General features: G+C 44.2%; 5 protein-coding genes across 7 annotated transcripts in view; 4 read left to right on the plus strand and 1 right to left on the minus strand.

Annotated features, from left to right (window-relative positions):
* The first annotated feature begins 375 nt into the window (after positions 1-375).
* LOC6619867 (cytochrome P450 4g15) lies at positions 376-6,470 on the plus strand. The gene is made up of 6 exons (XM_002044044.2): positions 376-1,110; positions 1,754-1,951; positions 2,392-2,574; positions 4,869-5,566; positions 5,662-5,953; positions 6,060-6,470. The coding sequence occupies exons 1-6, from the start codon at positions 912-914 to the stop codon at positions 6,221-6,223; spliced, it is 1,734 nt and encodes a 577-aa protein (XP_002044080.1). The 5' UTR covers positions 376-911; the 3' UTR covers positions 6,224-6,470.
* A 415-nt stretch (positions 6,471-6,885) lies between these two features.
* Positions 6,886-8,414, plus strand: LOC6619868 (ubiquitin-like modifier-activating enzyme 5). Its single transcript, XM_002044045.2, has 2 exons — positions 6,886-7,301; positions 7,394-8,414. The coding sequence occupies exons 1-2, from the start codon at positions 7,021-7,023 to the stop codon at positions 8,325-8,327; spliced, it is 1,215 nt and encodes a 404-aa protein (XP_002044081.1). The 5' UTR covers positions 6,886-7,020; the 3' UTR covers positions 8,328-8,414.
* Positions 8,415-8,626: 212 nt separating this feature from the next.
* LOC6619869 (signal peptidase complex subunit 2) lies at positions 8,627-9,640 on the plus strand. Of its 2 annotated transcripts, XM_032725221.1 has the most exons (3): positions 8,627-8,807; positions 8,944-9,548; positions 9,616-9,640. In XM_032725221.1, the coding sequence occupies exons 1-2, from the start codon at positions 8,769-8,771 to the stop codon at positions 9,502-9,504; spliced, it is 600 nt and encodes a 199-aa protein (XP_032581112.1). In that variant the 5' UTR covers positions 8,627-8,768; the 3' UTR covers positions 9,505-9,548; positions 9,616-9,640. The 2 variants fall into 2 exon arrangements, with proteins under 2 accessions (XP_032581112.1, XP_002044082.1); XM_002044046.2 differs by lacking the exon at positions 9,616-9,640 and having other exon boundaries at positions 8,944-9,608.
* A 210-nt stretch (positions 9,641-9,850) lies between these two features.
* Positions 9,851-14,283, minus strand: LOC6619870 (dentin sialophosphoprotein). The gene is given in 1 exon segment (XM_032725219.1): positions 9,851-14,283. A coding segment is annotated over 1 exon segment (3,969 nt). The 5' UTR covers positions 14,097-14,283; the 3' UTR covers positions 9,851-10,127.
* A 1,315-nt stretch (positions 14,284-15,598) lies between these two features.
* LOC6619871 (death-associated protein kinase related) overlaps positions 15,599-19,787 on the plus strand; it is a 52,049-nt gene continuing 47,860 nt past the window's right edge. Inside the window, exons 1-2 of one of the 2 annotated variants that reach the window (XM_032726654.1) lie at positions 15,599-15,829; positions 16,156-16,458. In XM_032726654.1, coding sequence (XP_032582545.1) covers positions 16,325-16,458 — 134 coding nt within the window. In that variant the 5' untranslated portion in view covers positions 15,599-15,829; positions 16,156-16,324. Of the gene's footprint in view, positions 16,459-19,787 lie in introns of both variants that reach the window. The other variant, XM_032726655.1, reaches the window with a different exon arrangement.

The raw sequence follows: 19,787 nt of genomic DNA on the forward strand, positions 1-19,787 counted from the left end.
TTTCACCGGGAGGAGCTTAGAGAAGACCTGAGTTCCGATTCACATGATCCAATTCCACAGAGAACCCCCCAATTCCATACGGCAGTTATTTACTCGAGCACTGTGAGAAAATGTGCCCCCATTCGTGCTTAGATCGTGAAAAATCCATATAAAAATATTTGAATGTGCATTGAACTATAAAAGCATTCTTAATATATATAAAAAATAATAATAAATATTTTTGTTGAAAATTTAAGTTAGTTATTGAGATTAGCGGCGCAACTTTTAACAAGCCGATGCATTTGCTTGCGCGCTGGTTGCACAATTTTTTTCGCAGTGCACATATGCTGCACATTGTTGGCTATAAAAGTCGTTCGCACCGTCGGCGCTGTCTAGTCGCTGGAAAAGAGGCGCGAGGAGTGCGAGTGCGCGGGTCCAACGTATCCAATTTATACACATATCCAGCCGATTCCGAGTCCGTAACTCCGCCATCCGATCCGGGTCCGGTCCTCTTTGCTCCGCTCCGATCCCATCACATCTTTATCCATCGCATCCCCTGTGTGTGGGTTGTGATATTCGCGATCATTTCGCGCTTTTTGCCTCGGCGAGGGGCTGTCACCGTTTAGTTGTGCGCTGGCCGAGCAGCGAGTAACATCCGGTCCACAGATCCGATACGATCCTATCCGATCCCGATCCAACCCAGCCCATGGATAGCTGATCAATCCGTGTGTACTGTGTGGGAAGTGTGCGTGCGCCGATCGATTGGTTTTCTTTTTTGTTTTGGTGTTATTGCTGTGACCTGGTGAACATTGTTGACCGATCGAAACAGAGAGAGAGAGACGGAGAGAGAGAGAGAGCGAGAGCGAGCGGAGCGAGAGAGAGGGGGAGAGTGTGTGAGAGAGAGAGCAAGAGAAAGAGGATCCCGACAAGCAATGGAGGTGCTGAAGAAGGACGCCGCCCTGGGCTCACCCAGCAACGTCTTCTACTTCCTGCTGCTGCCCACGCTGGTGCTTTGGTACATCTACTGGCGATTATCGCGGGCCCACCTGTACAGGTTGGCCGGACGACTGCCGGGACCCCGGGGCCTGCCCATCGTGGGCCATCTGTTCGATGTGATTGGACCCGCTTCATGTAAATCCACTAGACTAAGTGCCCTTTTTTTCGCGGGAATAGCCCCTCAGCACACATAAGGGTTAAGCAGCCAGTGAAAATAGGGAGGATAACCAGTTTTAAATACGGATTATCAGACAAACTCAGAATTTAAATCCAATCAAATCAAAATATTTCATTTTTAATATTTTTTAAAAAGAGATCCTGCTGCTAGTGAGAAATCAATTTGGAATAAGCTTTAAACTCTAAGGAAACATAACTACAAACATTTCTGAAACTTTTATAACACTAGTTTGAAAACTTTTTAAAACACCTCTGAAAGTACCAAATTTATTTGAAGCTATACTTTCTAGACTCAACGTTTCTAGACTCGTTGTTGCTCAACAAATCTTTAATTCTGATTTAAAAGTAATTATCATGCATTTTCCTAAATTTGAAACATTGATTGTTAGTTTTTAGTCGCTTGGGATAAAGTTTCAAAATAATAGTGAAATAAAAATTCGTATCCTTTTATTTTAAGAATATTAAAGTGCTGTCGAAAGACCTTATTTCTCACTTTTAAAATATAACATATACTAGCGCACTAATTATCCTTTATCCAAAATGTTCGTGCTATTGAATTGACCCTCCATTAATTAATCCGTGTATCCTCGTATCCCCGCAGCTGTTTTCCGAACAGTCATCCGCAAGAGCGCCCCCTTCGAGCACATAGCCAAGATGTGGATCGGGCCCAAGCTGGTGGTCTTCATCTACGATCCGCGGGACGTGGAGCTGCTGCTGAGCAGCCATGTCTACATCGACAAGGCATCCGAGTACAAGTTCTTCAAGCCCTGGCTGGGCGACGGACTGCTGATCAGCACAGGTGAGGGGAGATGGGATAGGGGAAAGCCTCCCACATTTAAGGGGTGGTGTCCACTTGCCACTAATGCAATTTGCGAAATCATAAATTAATTAAGCAATCCGCTGGCCTGACAGTTGGCACAACAATGCCGCTATAAATAAAATCAACGTCGCAAAAAAGTCACGGAAAAAAAATGCACAGTCGTTTGCAGTAAAGATATACAAATTTCAAATGTAATAAATTCAAAATGATAATATGATAAATAATATTACACATATTGGATTGAATTTAGAGGAGTTTATAGTAATACTATTTGGTCAACATAGAATTATTTGGTTTAAAACTTGAAACTTGTTAGCTTGAGTGATAATCATGAACAAATTTTGAAGATTGTTGGTATTTTTTAAGAGTAGCTTGTTTGTACGATCGGTTCTACATCCCTGCTTCATCCATTGTTGCAGGTCAAAAATGGCGATCGCACCGCAAACTGATTGCACCCACATTCCATCTGAATGTCTTGAAGAGCTTCATCGAGTTGTTCAACGAGAACTCGCGTAATGTGGTGAGGAAACTGCGTGCGGAGGATGGTCGCACTTTTGATTGCCATGATTACATGAGCGAGGCAACCGTGGAGATTCTATTGGGTAAGTGAACAGATCTACAGATATATGGATATACAGATACAGATATATACAGATATACAGATACAGATAGGTGCGATATACGGATACGGGGTTAGAGATAGCCATACCATGATTACACTAAAGTACAGTCAACCCACACGCACTCGCAATCGCAACGATCATCCGAAATACCCATGCCATACGATACCATAGCATACCATGAGCATACAATCCAGCATCATCATCATCATCATCATTTCAGTTATATGCGTGCGCCCAAGTCACCTAATCCCCGCTAGAAACGCCGTGGATATGGGCACATTATATTGTATGCCACACACAATTGAGTGCAGACCCATTTCCCTATATACTGGCAAATCAAAAATTTGCCGCTTTTGTTGTGGCCCCACAATGGGAGCAAATGAGCTATATGTGCTTTTTCACATATATATATATATATATTTCAAATCCCGGCCCCCCGATTTAACCGAATTATGCCAAACTGATGCAAACTGGTTGGATTTGTCCCCCAAACGATCATGTGGCTCGGTTATGAGAATTCCATAAGCAGCGGTTTTTACTAAGTTAAAACTACCAAACGTAGATCAGTTAAAAAGTTAATCGATATCTTATATGTAGAGTAAATTTGCAGCATATTATTCAAAACATAACTATTGTAGCTCAAAGTAGGCCAAAGTTATTTAGGAATTTGAAAGTAATAGCAAAAACATATAACTTGTACAAATATTTATGCTTTATAGAAGCTTAATAATTGTTTCAGTTTTAGTTTCAATTTCATGGGAATATTACACCGAGATATCTGAAAGATCCATGTTCTATAGCAGCAATAAACAACCTCATATTTCTAGATGCAGGTTAAGGTAATCCCTATGAGTTTGGTCCACCCAAATGGGCTTGTTTATGATCATGCCAATGCCACCCAGACGGCAATTCGCTTAAAGCCAGACACGTTTTGGGCCTGGAGTGAAAAGTGAAACCAGCCAGAGCCTAGACAAATTGGCTGGTGGCCAATGTTAATGACATTGTGGAGCTCGGAGTGCTCGGCCGATTTGGGATTGATTTGTAGGCCATTGCATAATAATCCGAGCCCTGCACAATTGAAATGCAGCCAAGATTGCAGAATGCAATTGCCTTGGATTGGATTGGATTGGATTGGATACGATGTGATGTGATGGAATGGGTTGGAATGGGTTGGAATGGGTTGGGATGTGATGGAACCGAGGCGAACCGAACCGAACCGAAATGCAGCGAATGAAAATGCAACGAATGCGGGATTCGCAGTCAGCAGTGCAATTAAAGACACGTCGCACTGCCATTAAGCATTTAATCAGGAAAATTTGAATGCAACGACTGAGGTTGTTGTTCACGGCGATTATTAGTCAGGGGTATATGGGGTCTGGGTCTGACGCAAACGGGCAATTAGCAATTAAGAACTCAACGAAACGAACCCAAATGCCAGACGAAATGCGAATGAAAAGCCGGGCCAGTTTCCACAGGAAAAACCCAAATGTGTCATTGCATAAGCCAGATTTTCATATTCCTTTTCCGCACGAGCAAAATTCAAATTTAGCAGTGTAATTCAAATTTACTGACCTATCTCATTCGCAACCTGAATCTTTCAAATCGTTTTCAGATTGCGCTCTCACTTTCCCCGTACATTTCGTTTAGTTCAATTCCAGTTATAGACCGTGATTCACTGTGATTGCAGATCGAGAGCTTATCCACAAAAAATAAAATGCCAAATTCCAGGCTCGCAGTTTTCCCACAGCACAAAAACACACATGATTGTACACACGAAGCGGATTTGTCCGTAAGCTCGTTTATGCTGTCATCTATAGATCTATTTATGCATTGTATCTACAATTAGACAGGCGGTGGATGGATGGTGAGCTGGCGGGGAATCCGGGGTCTACCTCCGCCGCCTGTTGTCTGTTTGTTAAGTTCAATTGGCGCTTGGGTCAGGCGAGTGCATTCCACTTCCCCCCATTTGTGCTGGGGGTCCATCCCATCCACATCCACATGCCATCCCTTGCCATCTCATCTCATCTCATTCTATCCGATCTCCTCGCATCCGATCTCGATCGCAATCTGCTCTTCAAATCCAGATACGAGTCTCTGCACTGAAAGGAAAAGTACGATTCAAATGTGATGGGATATTGTTTTCCAAGGGATTTCTACTTGGATATGGAGGTTATACCCATACTTCCCTTTAGTTATGAGTTTATATATATCACAACCTAAAGCTCCTTGTATAAATACACACCCTGCTGAGTGCACCGTTTGGACCATTCCAGAGACTGCGATGGGTGTGTCGAAGAAAACGCAGGACAAGTCGGGATTCGAGTACGCGATGGCCGTGATGCGGATGTGCGACATCCTTCACGCCCGCCATCGCAGCATCTTTCTGCGCAACGAGTTCGTGTTCACCCTGACGCGCTACTACAAGGAGCAGGGTCGCCTGCTGAACATCATCCACGGCCTGACCACCAAGGTGATCCGCAGCAAGAAGGCGGCCTTCGAGCAGGGCACCCGTGGATCCCTTGCCCAGTGCGAGCTGAAGGCAGCCGCCTTGGAGCGGGAACGCGAACAGGATGGTGGTGTTGGTGGTGGTGACCAGACCGCATCAACAGCTGGCAGCGAGGAGAAGGATCGGGAGAAGGATAAGGAGAAGGCCAGTCCGGTGGCGGGACTGTCCTATGGACAGTCGGCTGGTCTCAAGGATGACCTGGATGTGGAGGACAATGATATTGGCGAGAAGAAGCGGCTGGCCTTCCTCGATCTGATGCTCGAAAGTGCCCAGAATGGAGCACTCATTACGGACACGGAAATCAAGGAGCAGGTGGACACGATCATGTTCGAGGGACACGACACCACGGCAGCCGGCTCCTCGTTCTTTCTCTCGCTGATGGGCATCCACCAGGACATCCAGGATCGCGTGCTGGCCGAACTCGACTCCATTTTTGGCGACTCCCAGCGACCGGCCACATTTCAGGTGGGTAACTAATGCCACACATCACCATAGTTAGTTTGTTATATTCTTGAATGTCGAACGTTAACCGCATAAAAATGTCCGCATTCCGATTGCAGGACACACTGGAGATGAAGTATCTGGAGCGGTGTCTGATGGAGACGCTGCGCATGTACCCACCCGTTCCATTGATCGCCCGCGAGCTGCAGGAGGATCTCAAGCTGAACTCGGGCAACTACGTGATTCCCAGGGGCGCCACGGTGACGGTGGCCACAGTTCTGCTCCATCGCAATCCGAAGGTCTACGCCAATCCCAACGTCTTCGATCCGGATAACTTCCTGCCGGAGCGGCAGGCCAATCGCCACTACTACGCCTTCGTGCCCTTCTCTGCGGGACCACGCAGCTGTGTGGGTGAGTTGCAGATACATAACACTGAAGCAAATTATGTGTATATTCGGATCGTCTATTAATGAATAACATTAATGTGTTGTTTCATTTATTATACCTTTTTTTTTAGGGCGCAAGTACGCGATGCTCAAGCTGAAGATCCTACTGTCGACCATTTTGCGGAACTACCGTGTCTACTCGGACCTGACCGAATCGGACTTCAAGCTGCAGGCGGACATCATCCTGAAGCGGGAGGAGGGATTCCGCGTGCGCCTCCAGCCGCGGACCAGGTGAACCCCGGTGGCCGCGACGAACATCAGCTAGGCGAACCAGGTGGACCAGGTGGAGCGGGTGGGGCAGGCGGCGCAGGCGGACAGCACACCGTACACCGTACACCGCAAACAATAAGCTACACAGAACGGACACTTATCCATACATATAACTCCACTTGTTGGCAAGTGATAGTCACCGGTTTATACAGTAATATTGATAATATTAAATAATAATAAACGTGCTCCCACACTCGATTTATTGAATAGTATAATGATTATTTTTTTGTCGCATTTAACACGAAAAGCAACCACAACTATCGTCATCTTCCTTTAATTGTTCTACTCCTCTTTTTTTTTTTGGTTATTTAATAATTATAATACCTATTTGTGTGTAATGATTTTGACAATAAATCTTTTGTGTAATTATACAAATGGATTTTAGTGGGAAATTGAAATGTTTTCATACAGCAAATAGAGCTAAGAGCCATTTGGTTGCTGTTATTACTCGTCTTCTACTTTATGTATTTTAAAATTCAAATATGCGCGCCATGGCAACATTAACCAACACTGTACCAGCAAGCAAGGTAATTTGGTATGTTTTTGGTATTTAAATATCGACCCTTGGCCTTCACTAGCATGCGGCGTTGCCCCTTCCCATCGAACGCAAGTACCAAAGTAATTTGGCCATCTGGCAGCACTGGCCAAAAGTGACACGGCGACAACGAGCTTAAAAGCGAAAGTTAACAATTAACAATTAAGAATTGCTGGCGACCACAGCCAAACACACGAGCCAGAAACTGGAGCCACCCCAACGCTAGGATGTCGCACGCCATCGACGAACTGCAGGCGATCATCGCTGATCTGAAGACGGAGCTGGAGACGGAGCCGAAATCCAGCGTTGGCGTCGCTAGCAACAGCCGCCTGGCACGCGATCGCATCGATCGCATGTCCGCCGAGGTGGTGGACTCCAATCCGTACAGCCGCCTGATGGCCCTGCAGCGGATGAACATCGTCAAGGACTACGAGCGCATTCGCGACAAGGCGGTGGCCATTGTGGGCGTGGGCGGCGTGGGAAGCGTCACCGCCGACATGCTAACACGGTGCGTGCACAGCGAGAAGAGAAGGGCAACAGTCATTCTAACTGTGCTGTATTGATTCAAAGGCTATGTATTAATCAATTGATTTCCTGCAGCTGCGGCATTGGCAAACTGATACTCTTCGACTACGACAAAGTGGAGCTGGCTAACATGAACAGGCTGTTCTTTACGCCCGATCAGGCGGGCCTCTCCAAAGTTGCGGCCGCCGCCGCCACGCTGAGCTTCATCAATCCGGACGTGGAGATTGAGACGCACAACTACAATATCACAACGGTGGAGAACTTTGATCGCTTCCTGGACACAATATCGCAGGGCGGTCGGATAGCTGGCCAGCCGGTGGATCTGGTGCTCAGCTGTGTGGACAATTTTGAAGCACGAATGGCAATCAATGCGGCGTGCAATGAACGCAATCTCAACTGGTTTGAGTCGGGCGTTTCGGAGAATGCCGTCTCAGGGCACATTCAGTTTATCCGTCCTGGCGATACCGCCTGTTTCGCTTGTGCACCACCCCTGGTGGTGGCCGAGAACATCGACGAGAAGACGCTAAAGAGAGAGGGCGTGTGCGCCGCTTCGTTGCCCACAACTATGGGCATTACGGCTGGCTTCCTTGTCCAGAACGCACTGAAGTATCTGCTGAATTTCGGCGAGGTCTCTGACTATCTGGGCTACAATGCCCTCAGCGACTTCTTTCCCAAGATGACGCTCAAACCGAATCCGCAGTGCGATGACAGGAACTGTATAGTTCGGCAAAAGGAGTTCCAAGCCAGGCCCAAACCTGTTGTGATCGAAGAGAAGGCAGTCAGCGAAGAGCCGCTGCATGCCACCAACGAATGGGGCATCGAACTGGTCGCCGAGGATGCGCCACAAAGTAATCCAACGCCCGCCGAAACCCCAGTGATGGGTGAAGGGCTGAGGCTCGCCTACGAGGCTCCTGAGAAGTCCAGCGAAACGTCAGAGGAAACTGTAACTGCAGCTACCGCGGACGAAACCAGTCTGGAAGACCTGATGGCACAAATGAAGTCCATGTAAATTGATTCCGTACTCCGTATTTATACACTTTTTGTAAAACACACTGTTTTTTTTTTTTGGATAAACTCCGCTTAGATTTGTGTAAAATTTGGGCCAAGCCATTGTTTTATTTATTTAAATATAAAGTGCACGCTTTTGTGCGGATTTCTATATTATAACTTTTCGTCAAGCTAATTTGTGCTCAAAATGATTGAAATATTTGAATTACGCGGGAAATTTCAATGCTTGCAGTTTTTAGTATTTCAGTATTTTAAGCTTGCTCTATCTGGCAGCACGGTCAGCTAGCCAGTTATCGATTAGCAGCGATAACAATTGTCAATTTTGTTGTCGCGTTGTCACACAAAAACGAAGAAAATTCCTGAATAAAGAGTTTTTCTGGGCATTTCACAAACTTCTCTTGGAAATCAAGGGCAGCAAAACGCAATAGAGAGCAGATAGAAGATGGGCAAGAAGGATGAAAAGTCACAGCAAGGCGAGGAGGTGAGTAAACCGGTTGCCGGCTTGGCATTTGGTCCATTAAGATGTGTTCCACGTCATTGTAGACTGTAAATATAATATGTTATATTATTAATATGTGCATAAACTAACTCGTTCCCTGTTTCATGTGCCCTGCCAGCTGGTGAAGGTCAACAAGTGGGATGGATCCGCGGTGAAGCACGCCCTCGATGATGCAGTGAAAACCTGCCTCCTTGGCGATCGTCCCCAGCTGAAGGAGCAATTCGGCCTAGTCAACACCCGTTTGGCCCTCTGCGCCCTCGCCGTTTCCGTGGCCATAATGGCCCATGCTTGGGACTTCACCCACCCCTTCCCGGAATCCCGTCCAGTGCTCCTATTCAGCGTTTTGGCCTACTTTGCCCTCCTCGGCATTCTGACCCTGCACTCCAGTTTCCGCGAGAAGGGCACCTTTGCGGTCGCCCTGCAGAAGGACAAGGAGCGGGAGCGCCTGTGGGAGGCCAGCTCCGATATGCGCAAGTACGACGACAAGTACCTGCTGACCCTCAGTGTTCGCGACACGAAAAATGGCAAGCGGCGCGAGCAGAGCAGCAACAAGTCGTGCGCCGCCTTCATCGATCAGAATGGCATCGTCCTGGACAACCTGGTGGCCAACGAGGTCAACCGTCTGTTCAACGCCTTGGCTGCCGACAAGAAGAACGCTAGCAGCCTTGCTTCTAATTAAACCAAATTCCCCACTTTTCTCTCTTTAAATTGTACACATTCGTGGTAAGCCGACTGTTTGTCGTTTGTAATAAGCGGAAAAACTATATAAAATGAATTCTTTGATTTACAGCTTATCATAAATTGTCTAAATCTGATAGAAACTTCACCAATGATTTGTGGGCTATTTTATGCTGATTTCATGGGTTCAGCTGCAAAAATCTAAAAGTTAAGAGGGCGGGGATTTCGGTGGCGGAAGAGGAGAGGGTGCCCAAACTGGAACTGGCGGCGATGAGGAAACCCATATTGCGCTGATAAGGCCATTGATATTAATTCCATATTTAACTTGGCAGTCAAAATTAGGGGTTGTCAAAATCAAAACGTGGTGTATATATTCCAAAATTATATATGTTTTTAGCTGATACATGTGACATACTAAAGATTTTGGCTACAAGAGAGTAAATATGTACGACAATCTGAAGTATATTTACAATATTTTATTTTAAATGGCACAATGTGGAGATGACCCAATCCTAGTGTACCCAGAAATCCGTGTCTTGTGTGTGTGTCTTGACCTTCTTTCTGCGGCTTCCTTCCTCCGGCTTCCTTCGTTAAAACATCTCATTATACATATGTTCATTTCCGTCACCATCTTCTTGGGGCAGAATGTCTTCTCTTTCAATTTGCAATGACCATACTCTCTTTAATGGATATAAATATCTTCTCTCTTTCCAATTTCTCAACTTCTAACTTCTGTTGGGCCAGTTTCCTTTTCATACTCTTCTGCTTTTTCAACACCTGTTTTACCATTTTCGCCTTGGCCTTCTTTAGAGCCTTCAATTTTTCCTTAGCTATCGTTAACCTCTTCCCAATTTTCTTTTCCAGTTCCGTCTCCGGCCTCTTCTCTTGCATTTTCGCCGTGGCCATCTTCTGGTTGTGCAAGTTTTGCTTTATCTTATCTTTCTTATTTTTCTTAGGGAGCTTCTTTGATACCTTCCACCATTCTTCAATTTTCTCCTTATTCTTTTCCATTTTCTTTCTTTCCATCTCCTCTACCATGTCCAGCTTCTTCATCACTTTGCTCTCAGAGGGACCGACATCCTCGGCATGGTTACGTTTTAAGGAAGAGATCTTCCTTGGAATAATTATCTCTTTTTTGCTGGTATCAATGCTTTTAAAGCCTGGAATCATCATTTCATCTTCGTTGCTATTGACAGCGAAGTCCTGAGCACCGAATGTGCTGCCTTGATATCGCCGGCCTAGCAAATTGTCCACATCCACTTCCTCCAGCACACTGCTATTATTGGAATTACGGCTCATTGGATCCGGCGTGGGGCGCTCCTCAGGCTTCTTGGTGGTCACGCCGCCCCCTCGATCGGAGATGACATTCTCCAATGTGCTTGGAATGCTGGGACTGTCATCATTCTTGGTATCACTGCTCTCCGAGCCTGGACTCATTATTTCATCTTCGAAAGATCTATAATCCTCGCTAGTATCACTACTGTCCGAGCCTGGACTCATTATTTCATCTTCGAAAGAACTATAATCCTCGCTGGTATCACTGCTCTCCGAGCCTGGACTCATTATTTCATCTTCGAAAGATCTATAATCCTCGCTAGTATCACTACTGTCCGAGCCTGGACTCATTATTTCATCTTCGAAAGAACTATAATCCTCGCTGGTATCACTGCTCTCCGAGCCTGGACTCATTATTTCATCTTCGAAAGATCTATAATCCTCGCTAGTATCACTACTGTCCGAGCCTGGACTCATTATTTCATCTTCGAAAGAACTATAATCCTCGCTGGTATCACTGCTCTCCGAGCCTGGACTCATTATTTCATCTTCGAAAGATCTATAATCCTCGCTAGTATCACTACTGTCCGAGCCTGGACTCATTATTTCATCTTCGAAAGAACTATAATCCTCGCTGGTATCACTGCTCTCCGAGCCTGGACTCATTATTTCATCTTCGAAAGATCTATAATCCTCGCTAGTATCACTACTGTCCGAGCCTGGACTCATTATTTCATCTTCGAAAGAACTATAATCCTCGCTGGTATCACTGCTCTCCGAGCCTGGACTCATTATTTCATCTTCGAAAGATCTATAATCCTCGCTAGTATCACTACTGTCCGAGCCTGGACTCATTATTTCATCTTCGAAAGAACTATAATCCTCGCTGGTATCACTGCTCTCCGAGCCTGGACTCATTATTTCATCTTCGAAAGATCTATAATCCTCGCTAGTATCACTACTGTCCGAGCCTGGACTCATTATTTCATCTTCGAAAGAACTATAATCCTCGCTGGTATCACTGCTCTCCGAGCCTGGACTCATTATTTCATCTTCGAAAGATCTATAATCCTCGCTAGTATCACTACTGTCCGAGCCTGGACTCATTATTTCATCTTCGAAAGAACTATAATCCTCGCTGGTATCACTGCTCTCCGAGCCTGGACTCATTATTTCATCTTCGAAAGAACTATAATCCTCGCTGGTATCACTGCTGTCCTTGCCTGGAATCATCTTCCCATCTTCGTTGCTATTGACAGTGAAGTCCTGGGCACCGAATGTGCTGCCTTGATGACGCTGGCCTAGCAAATTGTCCACATCCACTTCCTCCAGCACACTGCTATTATTGGAATTACGGCTCATTGGATCCGGCGTGGGGCGCTCCCCAGGCTTCTTGGTGGTCACGTCGTCCTCTCGATCGGAGATGACATTCTCCAATGTGCTTGGAATGCAGGGACTGTCATCATCGCTGGTATAACAGCTGTCCCAGCCTGGAATCATCATTTCATCTTCGTTGCTATTGACAGCGAAGTCCTGGGCACCAAATGTGCTGCCTTGATGACGCTGGCCTAGCAAATTGTCCACATCCACTTCCTCCAGCACACTATTATTGGAATTACGGCTCATTGGATCCGGCGTGGGGCGCTCCCCAGGCTTCTTGGTGGTCACGTCGTCCTCTCGATCGGAGATGACAACTTCCAATATGCTTATTATGCTGAGACTGCCATCATCCATGCTATCACTGCTGTCCGAGCCTGGAATCATCTCTCCGTCTTCGTTGCTATTGACAGCGAAGTCCTGGGCACCGAATGTGCTGCCTTGATGACGCTGGCCTAGCAAATTGTCCACATCCACTTCCTCCAGCACACTATTATTGGAATTACGGCTCATTGGATCCGGCGTGGGGCGCTCCCCAGGCTTCTTGGTGGTCACGTCGTCCTCTCGATCGGAGATGACAACTTCCAATATGCTTATTATGCTGAGACTGTCATCATCCATGCTATCACTGCTGTCCGAGCCTGGAATCATCTTCCCATCTTCTTTGCTGTTGACAGCGAAGTCCTGGGCACCGAATGTGCTGCCTTGATGACGCTGGCCTAGCAAATTGTCCACATCCACTTCCTCCAGCACACTGCTATTATTGGAATTACGGCTCATTGGATCCGGCGTGGGGCGCTCCTCAGGCTTCTTGGTGGTCACGTCGTCCTCTCGATCGGAGATGACAACTTCCAATATGCTTATTATGCTGAGACTGTCATCATCCATGCTATCACTGCTGTCCGAGCCTGGAATCATCTTCCCATCTTCTTTGCTGTTGACAGCGAAGTCCTGGGCACCGAATGTGCTGCCTTGATGACGCTGGCCTAGCAAATTGTCCACATCCACTTCCTCCAGCACACTGCTATTATTGGAATTACGGCTCATTGGATCCGGCGTGGGGCGCTCCTCAGGCTTCTTGGTGGTCACGTCGTCCTCTCGATCGGAGATGACAACTTCCAATATGCTTATTATGCTGAGACTGTCATCATCCATGCTATCACTGCTGTCCGAGCCTGGAATCATCTTCCCATCTTCTTTGCTGTTGACAGCGAAGTCCTGGGCACCGAATGTGCTGCCTTGATGACGCTGGCCTAGCAAATTGTCCACATCCACTTCCTCCAGCACACTGCTATTATTGGAATTACGGCTCATTGGATCCGGCGTGGGGCGCTCCTCAGGCTTCTTGGTGGTCACGTCGTCCTCTCGATCGGAGATGACAACTTCCAATATGCTTATTATGCTGAGACTGTCATCATCCATGCTATCACTGCTGTCCGAGCCTGGAATCATCTTCCCATCTTCTTTGCTGTTGACAGCGAAGTCCTGTGCACCGAATGTGCTGCCTTGATGACGCTGGCCTAGCAAATTGTCCACATCCACTTCCTCCAGCACACTGCTATTATTGGAATTACGGCTCATTGGATCCGGCGTGGGGCGCTCCCCAGGCGTCTTGGTGGTCACGCCGCCCCCTCGATCGGAGATGACATTCTCCAATGTGCTTGGAATGCTGGGACTGTCATCATTCTTGGTATCACTGCTGTCCGAGCCTGGAATCATCTTCCCATCTTCTTTGCTATTGACAGCGAAGTCCTGGGCACCGAATGTGCTGCCTTGATAACGCTGGCCTAGCAAATTTTCCACATCCACCTCCTCCAGCTCACCCCAATTATTGGAATTACGGCTCATTGGATAAGGCGCGGGGCGCTTCCCTTGCTTCTGGGTGGTAACGCTGCCCCCTCGATCGGAGATGACACGGTTCTTGTCGCCAAGCACTTTCATGCTGAAATTCGTGGTTATCTTCCCGATATGGCAATGGGAATGGTGACACTAATTCGGCTGACTTGGGAAGAATTACACGGGAAAATAAAAAAATTTTATCCGCTGTGACGCTGTTACGTGGTGAACGACTTTGTTGAAATGAAATGACTCCAAGGAGCGTGCACCAAATGTCAACTTTCAACTGTCAAATCAATCGGTCATATTTGAAAAAAAAAACAAAATGTCGATAGTAAACATTGTATGTACGGGGCTTTATAAGTGTTTCCTATTTTGTTTTTAATAGAAACTACTCCGTTTCTACTGGTTAAACCCCCCCCCCCCCTCCTTTTCAGCCATTTTTTGGGGTTTCTCGCGATCCCATTTTCTATTTTCGCAGTGGCCAAGCATTTTCCCTAGGTCAAAAGCCGGATCTGCTAAACTTGAATGGCTGCCAAGAGGAGTTTTTGGCGAGTTCGTGGCAAGAAAATCCACCACCCGACCAAAAGAAAAATAAAATCATTTTGTAAAAAACCTGAGCAGATCCGGAGACGACAACATTATTAATAGACGGATGCTAAAGGTTTTTGCACTTGGTTTATTTCTGGTGCTCCGCATTCCTGAGATGCCGTCGTGGTGACAAAAATATATGCAACACACACGAGAAATGCAAACATAACGCATATCCACTGCATATCCCATCCAATACGATTACACTGAAAGAAAATAGGAAAGTTATGATTTTTAAACAAAGTAGAAATGGCGAGGTCTAAAATAGATCTATTCCTGAGGAAGGGATTAAAATGTACAATTTTATCAAAAAAAAAGTTTTCTCTGTCACCAAGTAAACTTTTTTTTAAACTTTGGTTAGACTATATTTTAGATCTCAGTAATGATTTAGAGTGCACAAGAAATGTGCAGTGGCTTGCAAGTGGAGCACACACACCTACACACGGTGGGAAATCAGAGCGGGAAATGTTGGAGGGCGAGAAAAAGCCAGGGAACTGCAAGCAAGCATAAATATAAATATACATTTAAAATTGAGAATTTAATGAAGACTCGAGGTGCCAACTATTTGCGGCCTGTGCCACGCCCCGATAACAGGCGCCACCCAAAACGCACATAGGATCCCAAAAATTATATCTTTATATTACGTTTCCACCACATAACAATAATTGGTACATTGAAATCATGCTTTGAATCGGTCGCTGTGTGACCATGTGCTTTCCGCAAAACTTAACATTGGAAACGTCTTACACATACTTTTGTAAGATGAAATGGTGTTCATACAACTGTATATTAAGTTTCACATTAGTTATTAAAACTGAAAGGAAATGGGGCAATTTAAATTTTCCTATTTCTGCCTTTGCTCAGCTAACATAACCTAATGCTGTTAACAGACTTTCGGTATTTTCTGGTATTTTTCGCAGTGCCTAGCGTTAAACGCAGGACAACAGAGTGACCAGAGGCACTGGCAAGAAATACCAGGCCTCAGCAGCAGATTTATTTTCGTGGTGTGCGTTCACTTTAAGCGAACGCGAGTAATTGAAATTTCAATCCGCCAACGAACGGTTCGTGCGCGCTGCTCCGCTGCGAGTTTCTTGTACCTCCGTGCCTCCGCAAAGCGAAACACAAAAAAAAAGAATAAAGCCTGGCCAAAATCTGCGAGCCGTTTTTTCGTATAAAACCCTTTCTGAAACGAGCAAGCGGAGGAAGAAGAAGAAGAGAAGCTGAGGAGGAGTTCTTCGGAGAGAACGGTACTTAACTGGCGAAATACCGAAAATAACAAAAACAAAAACATAACCAGCAGCAGCAACAGCATCACACATACATACACACGCGGGCATTTTTTCGGGCCTCTCTTGGCGCGCGTGTCTGTGTGTATGTTGCAGTTGCATAGTTTTTGCTTCTTTTAATTCATTTGTGTGATTTTTTTTTTTTTGTTTTTGCTGTTTTTGTCTTGTACTGGAATCTTGTCGCCTTCTCCCTCTCTGTCGCTCTCCCGCGCGCAACGTATTCCGCTGAATTATTTTGAAGCGTGTGTTTTTATCACTAAACTACAATTTTTTTTGGTTCTGTGCAGTTGAGATTTGAAATAGTTCGACCCTCAAAGAAATAACAAGTTACCACTAAAAAAATAACAGCCAATCAAACGAAGGATTAAATACAGCCAAAAATCGAAAGAAGATTCGATCTTCAAACACACTACACACACACAAACACCACAATCCCCCCCCACACACACACACAAAATGTTCACCGAAAAGGGAATTTTTCCCATTGGCGACGGACTTTTGGATGTGGACGCCGATCGGCTGAAGGGACTCCTCGTCTCGTGTCCCGACATCAACGAGATCTACGAAGTGGAACAGACGCCGTTTGCCAGGTGAGTTTTCAGTTTTCTGTTTTGAGTTTCGCACTATTATTCTCCTTTTCCCTTGCCAAAAATCCAACCGAAAATAAGAAGCACAAAAACAAGTTTCTCGCATCTCCACACTGCAAAAAAAATCAGCTAGAAAGGAAAGCATATTGATATTTTACACTTTTTTTTGGGAATTCTGGTCAGATTAGGTTCTGACAATCCAATTTTAAAGAAAATTCTAAACTAGGAATTTCTCTTACTTGTTTTAGGTACTTGAACACCATTAATCTATATCGCCTTATTTGTTTTTCTAAGCTCGATCTTTTCCTTTTCGTGTCATATTATTTTCAAAAGTAATCCAAGATAAATATGCATACTTATGCCAAAAATAACCATATTGAAAATGATCTTTTAAGTATTTACAACCTAAACTTATTTTCCGATCACAATTGAAGGTAACTGCTAAAAAATCACACCTAAAATCAGTGAATTTATCATCGTTTAATAGATTTGTTTTCCTTTTTTCGCGAAAGCAGCTGTCAAATACAATAAAAAATAAAAGCGGAATCCCAAAAACCACCGAAACAAAGCTAAAAATGTTAAAGAAAGTCAGTCAGTGGCGAGTCTGTTTTATTTTTCTGAAAAACTTCTGCGTCTCAAAACTTGTTTTATTTACTTTTTTCTTCTTTCTTGCGACTCGCCTGTGTGTGTGAGCTTCTACTCAACACACACACACTGACATGTGAACGGGAGACAAAAAGAGAGTTTTGTGTGGATAACGGCACAGTGGATTTGTTATGAAAATCGAAAGATTCGTAAACAAATACGTATCTATTCAGTATGAATTGGTTTTGGAAAGAGCTCTGTACCCGAAATTCATGAATTGGGATTTAAAAAATTTGAACTTTTAAAAAAGAATTCGCTTGTTACGTATTTTAGTTTTCCATTTAATTGGTACACAATATGGTCAGTTTCGCGATGGTCCTTATGCACTGTGTGTGTATCAAGAGATTCAGTTTCATTTACTTACCTGATTTCGTTTCAAGGGTTCTGCCCTCCAGTTAATTATGTGGAATTTTAGATTTGTGCAACGACCACTGTGCACCTCGTTCTGCTTCTTCCTCTTCTTCAGTTTCTTTGCCTGCTTCCCTCTTCCGCATCTACCTCCCTCTCCATTCATCTTCCTCATTCTGCTCCCTGCATTTTCTCCCTTTTTTCTCACTTCTCCAAAGAGCAGCTGTTACCGTTTGCTGGCGAACTGACCCTCATGCACCGTCGTCTCTTTCTACGTCCCTCTCTAGGCCCTCTCTCTCTCACACCATATGGTCGGGACAGCCCTATCTCTTTCTGCCAAGCATTGCTCTCCTTGTCTCGAATGCCCTTTGACTATCTTTATTTTCAGCTAGATTTGCATTTTGTACCCTTTTTCATTATATATATATGTATGTTTGTATTTTTTTCGCATTGTGTCGTGTTTTTTTGCCTCATTAGTTTTGTATTTCATCGTTTCTTCAAAGTTCTTCAGACTCCGCCACCCACAACACCCATACCCCCTTTTCACCACACGAAGGTCGTTTGCTTTCGAGCGTTTTGTGGTTTCGTGCTGCCCGGTGCCCAATCTATCATCATATTCCCCCCATTCTTTGATAAGCATTGTGTTATCAGCCAAAAAAAAAATTACAAAAAAAAAGAAGAAAACGAAACGAAAATTAATAATAAAACGTAAATCTCAATCGACGTGTTTGAGTTTCGTAAGCAGTCAGGCGTATGAAATACAATTTTTCTGTCACATCGATCGATGGTGGTTCTCAAATCGTAATTCTTATCAGTGAGCCGTTTGTCCGAGGTGTTTGTTGTAAAAACAAAAGCGCAGTGTAAACCACCGTTTATGTATGTGATGTGGGAAATATTTGACAAAAGTGGCTTCGAAAATCCATACATTTTTAGGGGCGTACATATCGCATTAATGTGAAATGCGATCGCAACAATTAACTGTAATTTTCTAATTTAGTTGTTTGCCAAAATTTAATGGATTCAAATTTGTTATAATAAATTCAACTTTCTCGTAAAATGTTATGCTTTGCTATTTGTTGTTTTGCTGATCACTTTGAAGTCTTCAAATTTCTCTATTTTATAACCGATTTGATTTTGCTAATGTGCTTTTATAATAATGTTTTATTTATTTAATACCATTTGGCTTGTATATTTACACTCATAATTTCGTTGTTTTCTCGATTCAAGTTTTAAGTTCTTTGGGCCGTAATATATATTCATTTTATTTAGGTACATACATATATTAAAATGCAACTCCCTTGGAATTCCGTTTGCCGAAATTGCCTTATTTAGCAGAAGTAAATGTTCTGTTTCAGACGGGTTTTATTTTTCCTTGGCAATAGTGCTCTTTTTCACCTTTTCTTTTGTTGGCCATTTCGTTTTGGTTTCTCATGATTCCCTGGTTCCGTCGTATTCGCTCAATACCAACTTGTTGCTGCTGCGTTTGCTTTCGTTTCACGTTTTGTCTTCACTTTGTTAAATTCATTTTTATGTACTTTATACCTTATACTTAATATTTCTTTTTGTTTTTTTTTTTTTTTGGGTCGTTTGCGGCTTTATCAACGCATTATTTTTAAACGTTTCGCCGAAGAAATGCGTTCTTTTGGCTACAAAAAAAGGCTTTAGTTTTTTATCAGTCGCAAAGAGATAAGGAAAACGAGGTGAGGAAGGTGATTTAATGGAGGGGAACTCTTTATTTTATCGCTCGTTTGCAGTGCCATAAATATCATTAAAATCTTCCGCAGAATTGGGATTTAGCTAAAAGTGTTGCAACTGTAGAGAGAACGGTACAAGTTAAGCTCTAACTTTTGTTGTGACAGATTTACTATTCAATTTAATATAATATAATATAATTAAGCACAGAAAGTGTGTTACATACAAATTGAAATGAAGTTGCTAATCGCGCAACAAATGCAATTTATTTAAATTAACCCACCTATGTCACAATGTTTAACCCTAATGACCGACCAGTGGAATATAAGAAAACTGCCAAAATGGAAACATTTGACAATTGCAAGCCGTCAATCAATGCGAATGGCAAATAATTGTGGGTTGGCGAGGGGGGTTTGGTGTATCGCGGGGGGATTCCTGATTTCTGCAAGCCGGAATGCCAAAAAATGTTGGCCAATTGGGCGACGCACATACACAATGTTTCTTATAACTTTTTGAGCTGTGCATAATTCGACTTGGATGGATGGGATGATGATATATGGAAAAATAAAAATAAAAAACCAACTTTATGCTGCTGCTGCTGCTGGCTTATGGCCCAATTTATATGGTACAAAAAAGAAAAAAATTTA

Source organism: Drosophila sechellia, chromosome X, assembly GCF_004382195.2.
Source record: "Drosophila sechellia strain sech25 chromosome X, ASM438219v1, whole genome shotgun sequence".
NCBI classification, from domain to species: Eukaryota; Metazoa; Arthropoda; class Insecta; order Diptera; family Drosophilidae; genus Drosophila; species Drosophila sechellia.

Bases quoted from the DNA above. Each gene is read 5' to 3' on its own strand.
- LOC6619867 (XM_002044044.2), top strand. From the start codon at position 912: ATGGAGGTGCTGAAGAAGGACGCCGCCCTGGGCTCACCCAGCAACGTC. The intron at 1,952-2,391 runs GTGAGGGGAGAT...CCATTGTTGCAG, and splicing joins CGGACTGCTGATCAGCACAG to GTCAAAAATGGCGATCGCAC. The intron at 5,567-5,661 runs GTGGGTAACTAA...TTCCGATTGCAG, and splicing joins AGCGACCGGCCACATTTCAG to GACACACTGGAGATGAAGTA.
- LOC6619868 (XM_002044045.2), top strand. From the start codon at position 7,021: ATGTCGCACGCCATCGACGAACTGCAGGCGATCATCGCTGATCTGAAG. The intron at 7,302-7,393 runs GTGCGTGCACAG...GATTTCCTGCAG, and splicing joins ACCGCCGACATGCTAACACG to CTGCGGCATTGGCAAACTGA.
- LOC6619869 (XM_032725221.1), top strand. From the start codon at position 8,769: ATGGGCAAGAAGGATGAAAAGTCACAGCAAGGCGAGGAG. The intron at 8,808-8,943 runs GTGAGTAAACCG...GTGCCCTGCCAG, and splicing joins AGTCACAGCAAGGCGAGGAG to CTGGTGAAGGTCAACAAGTG.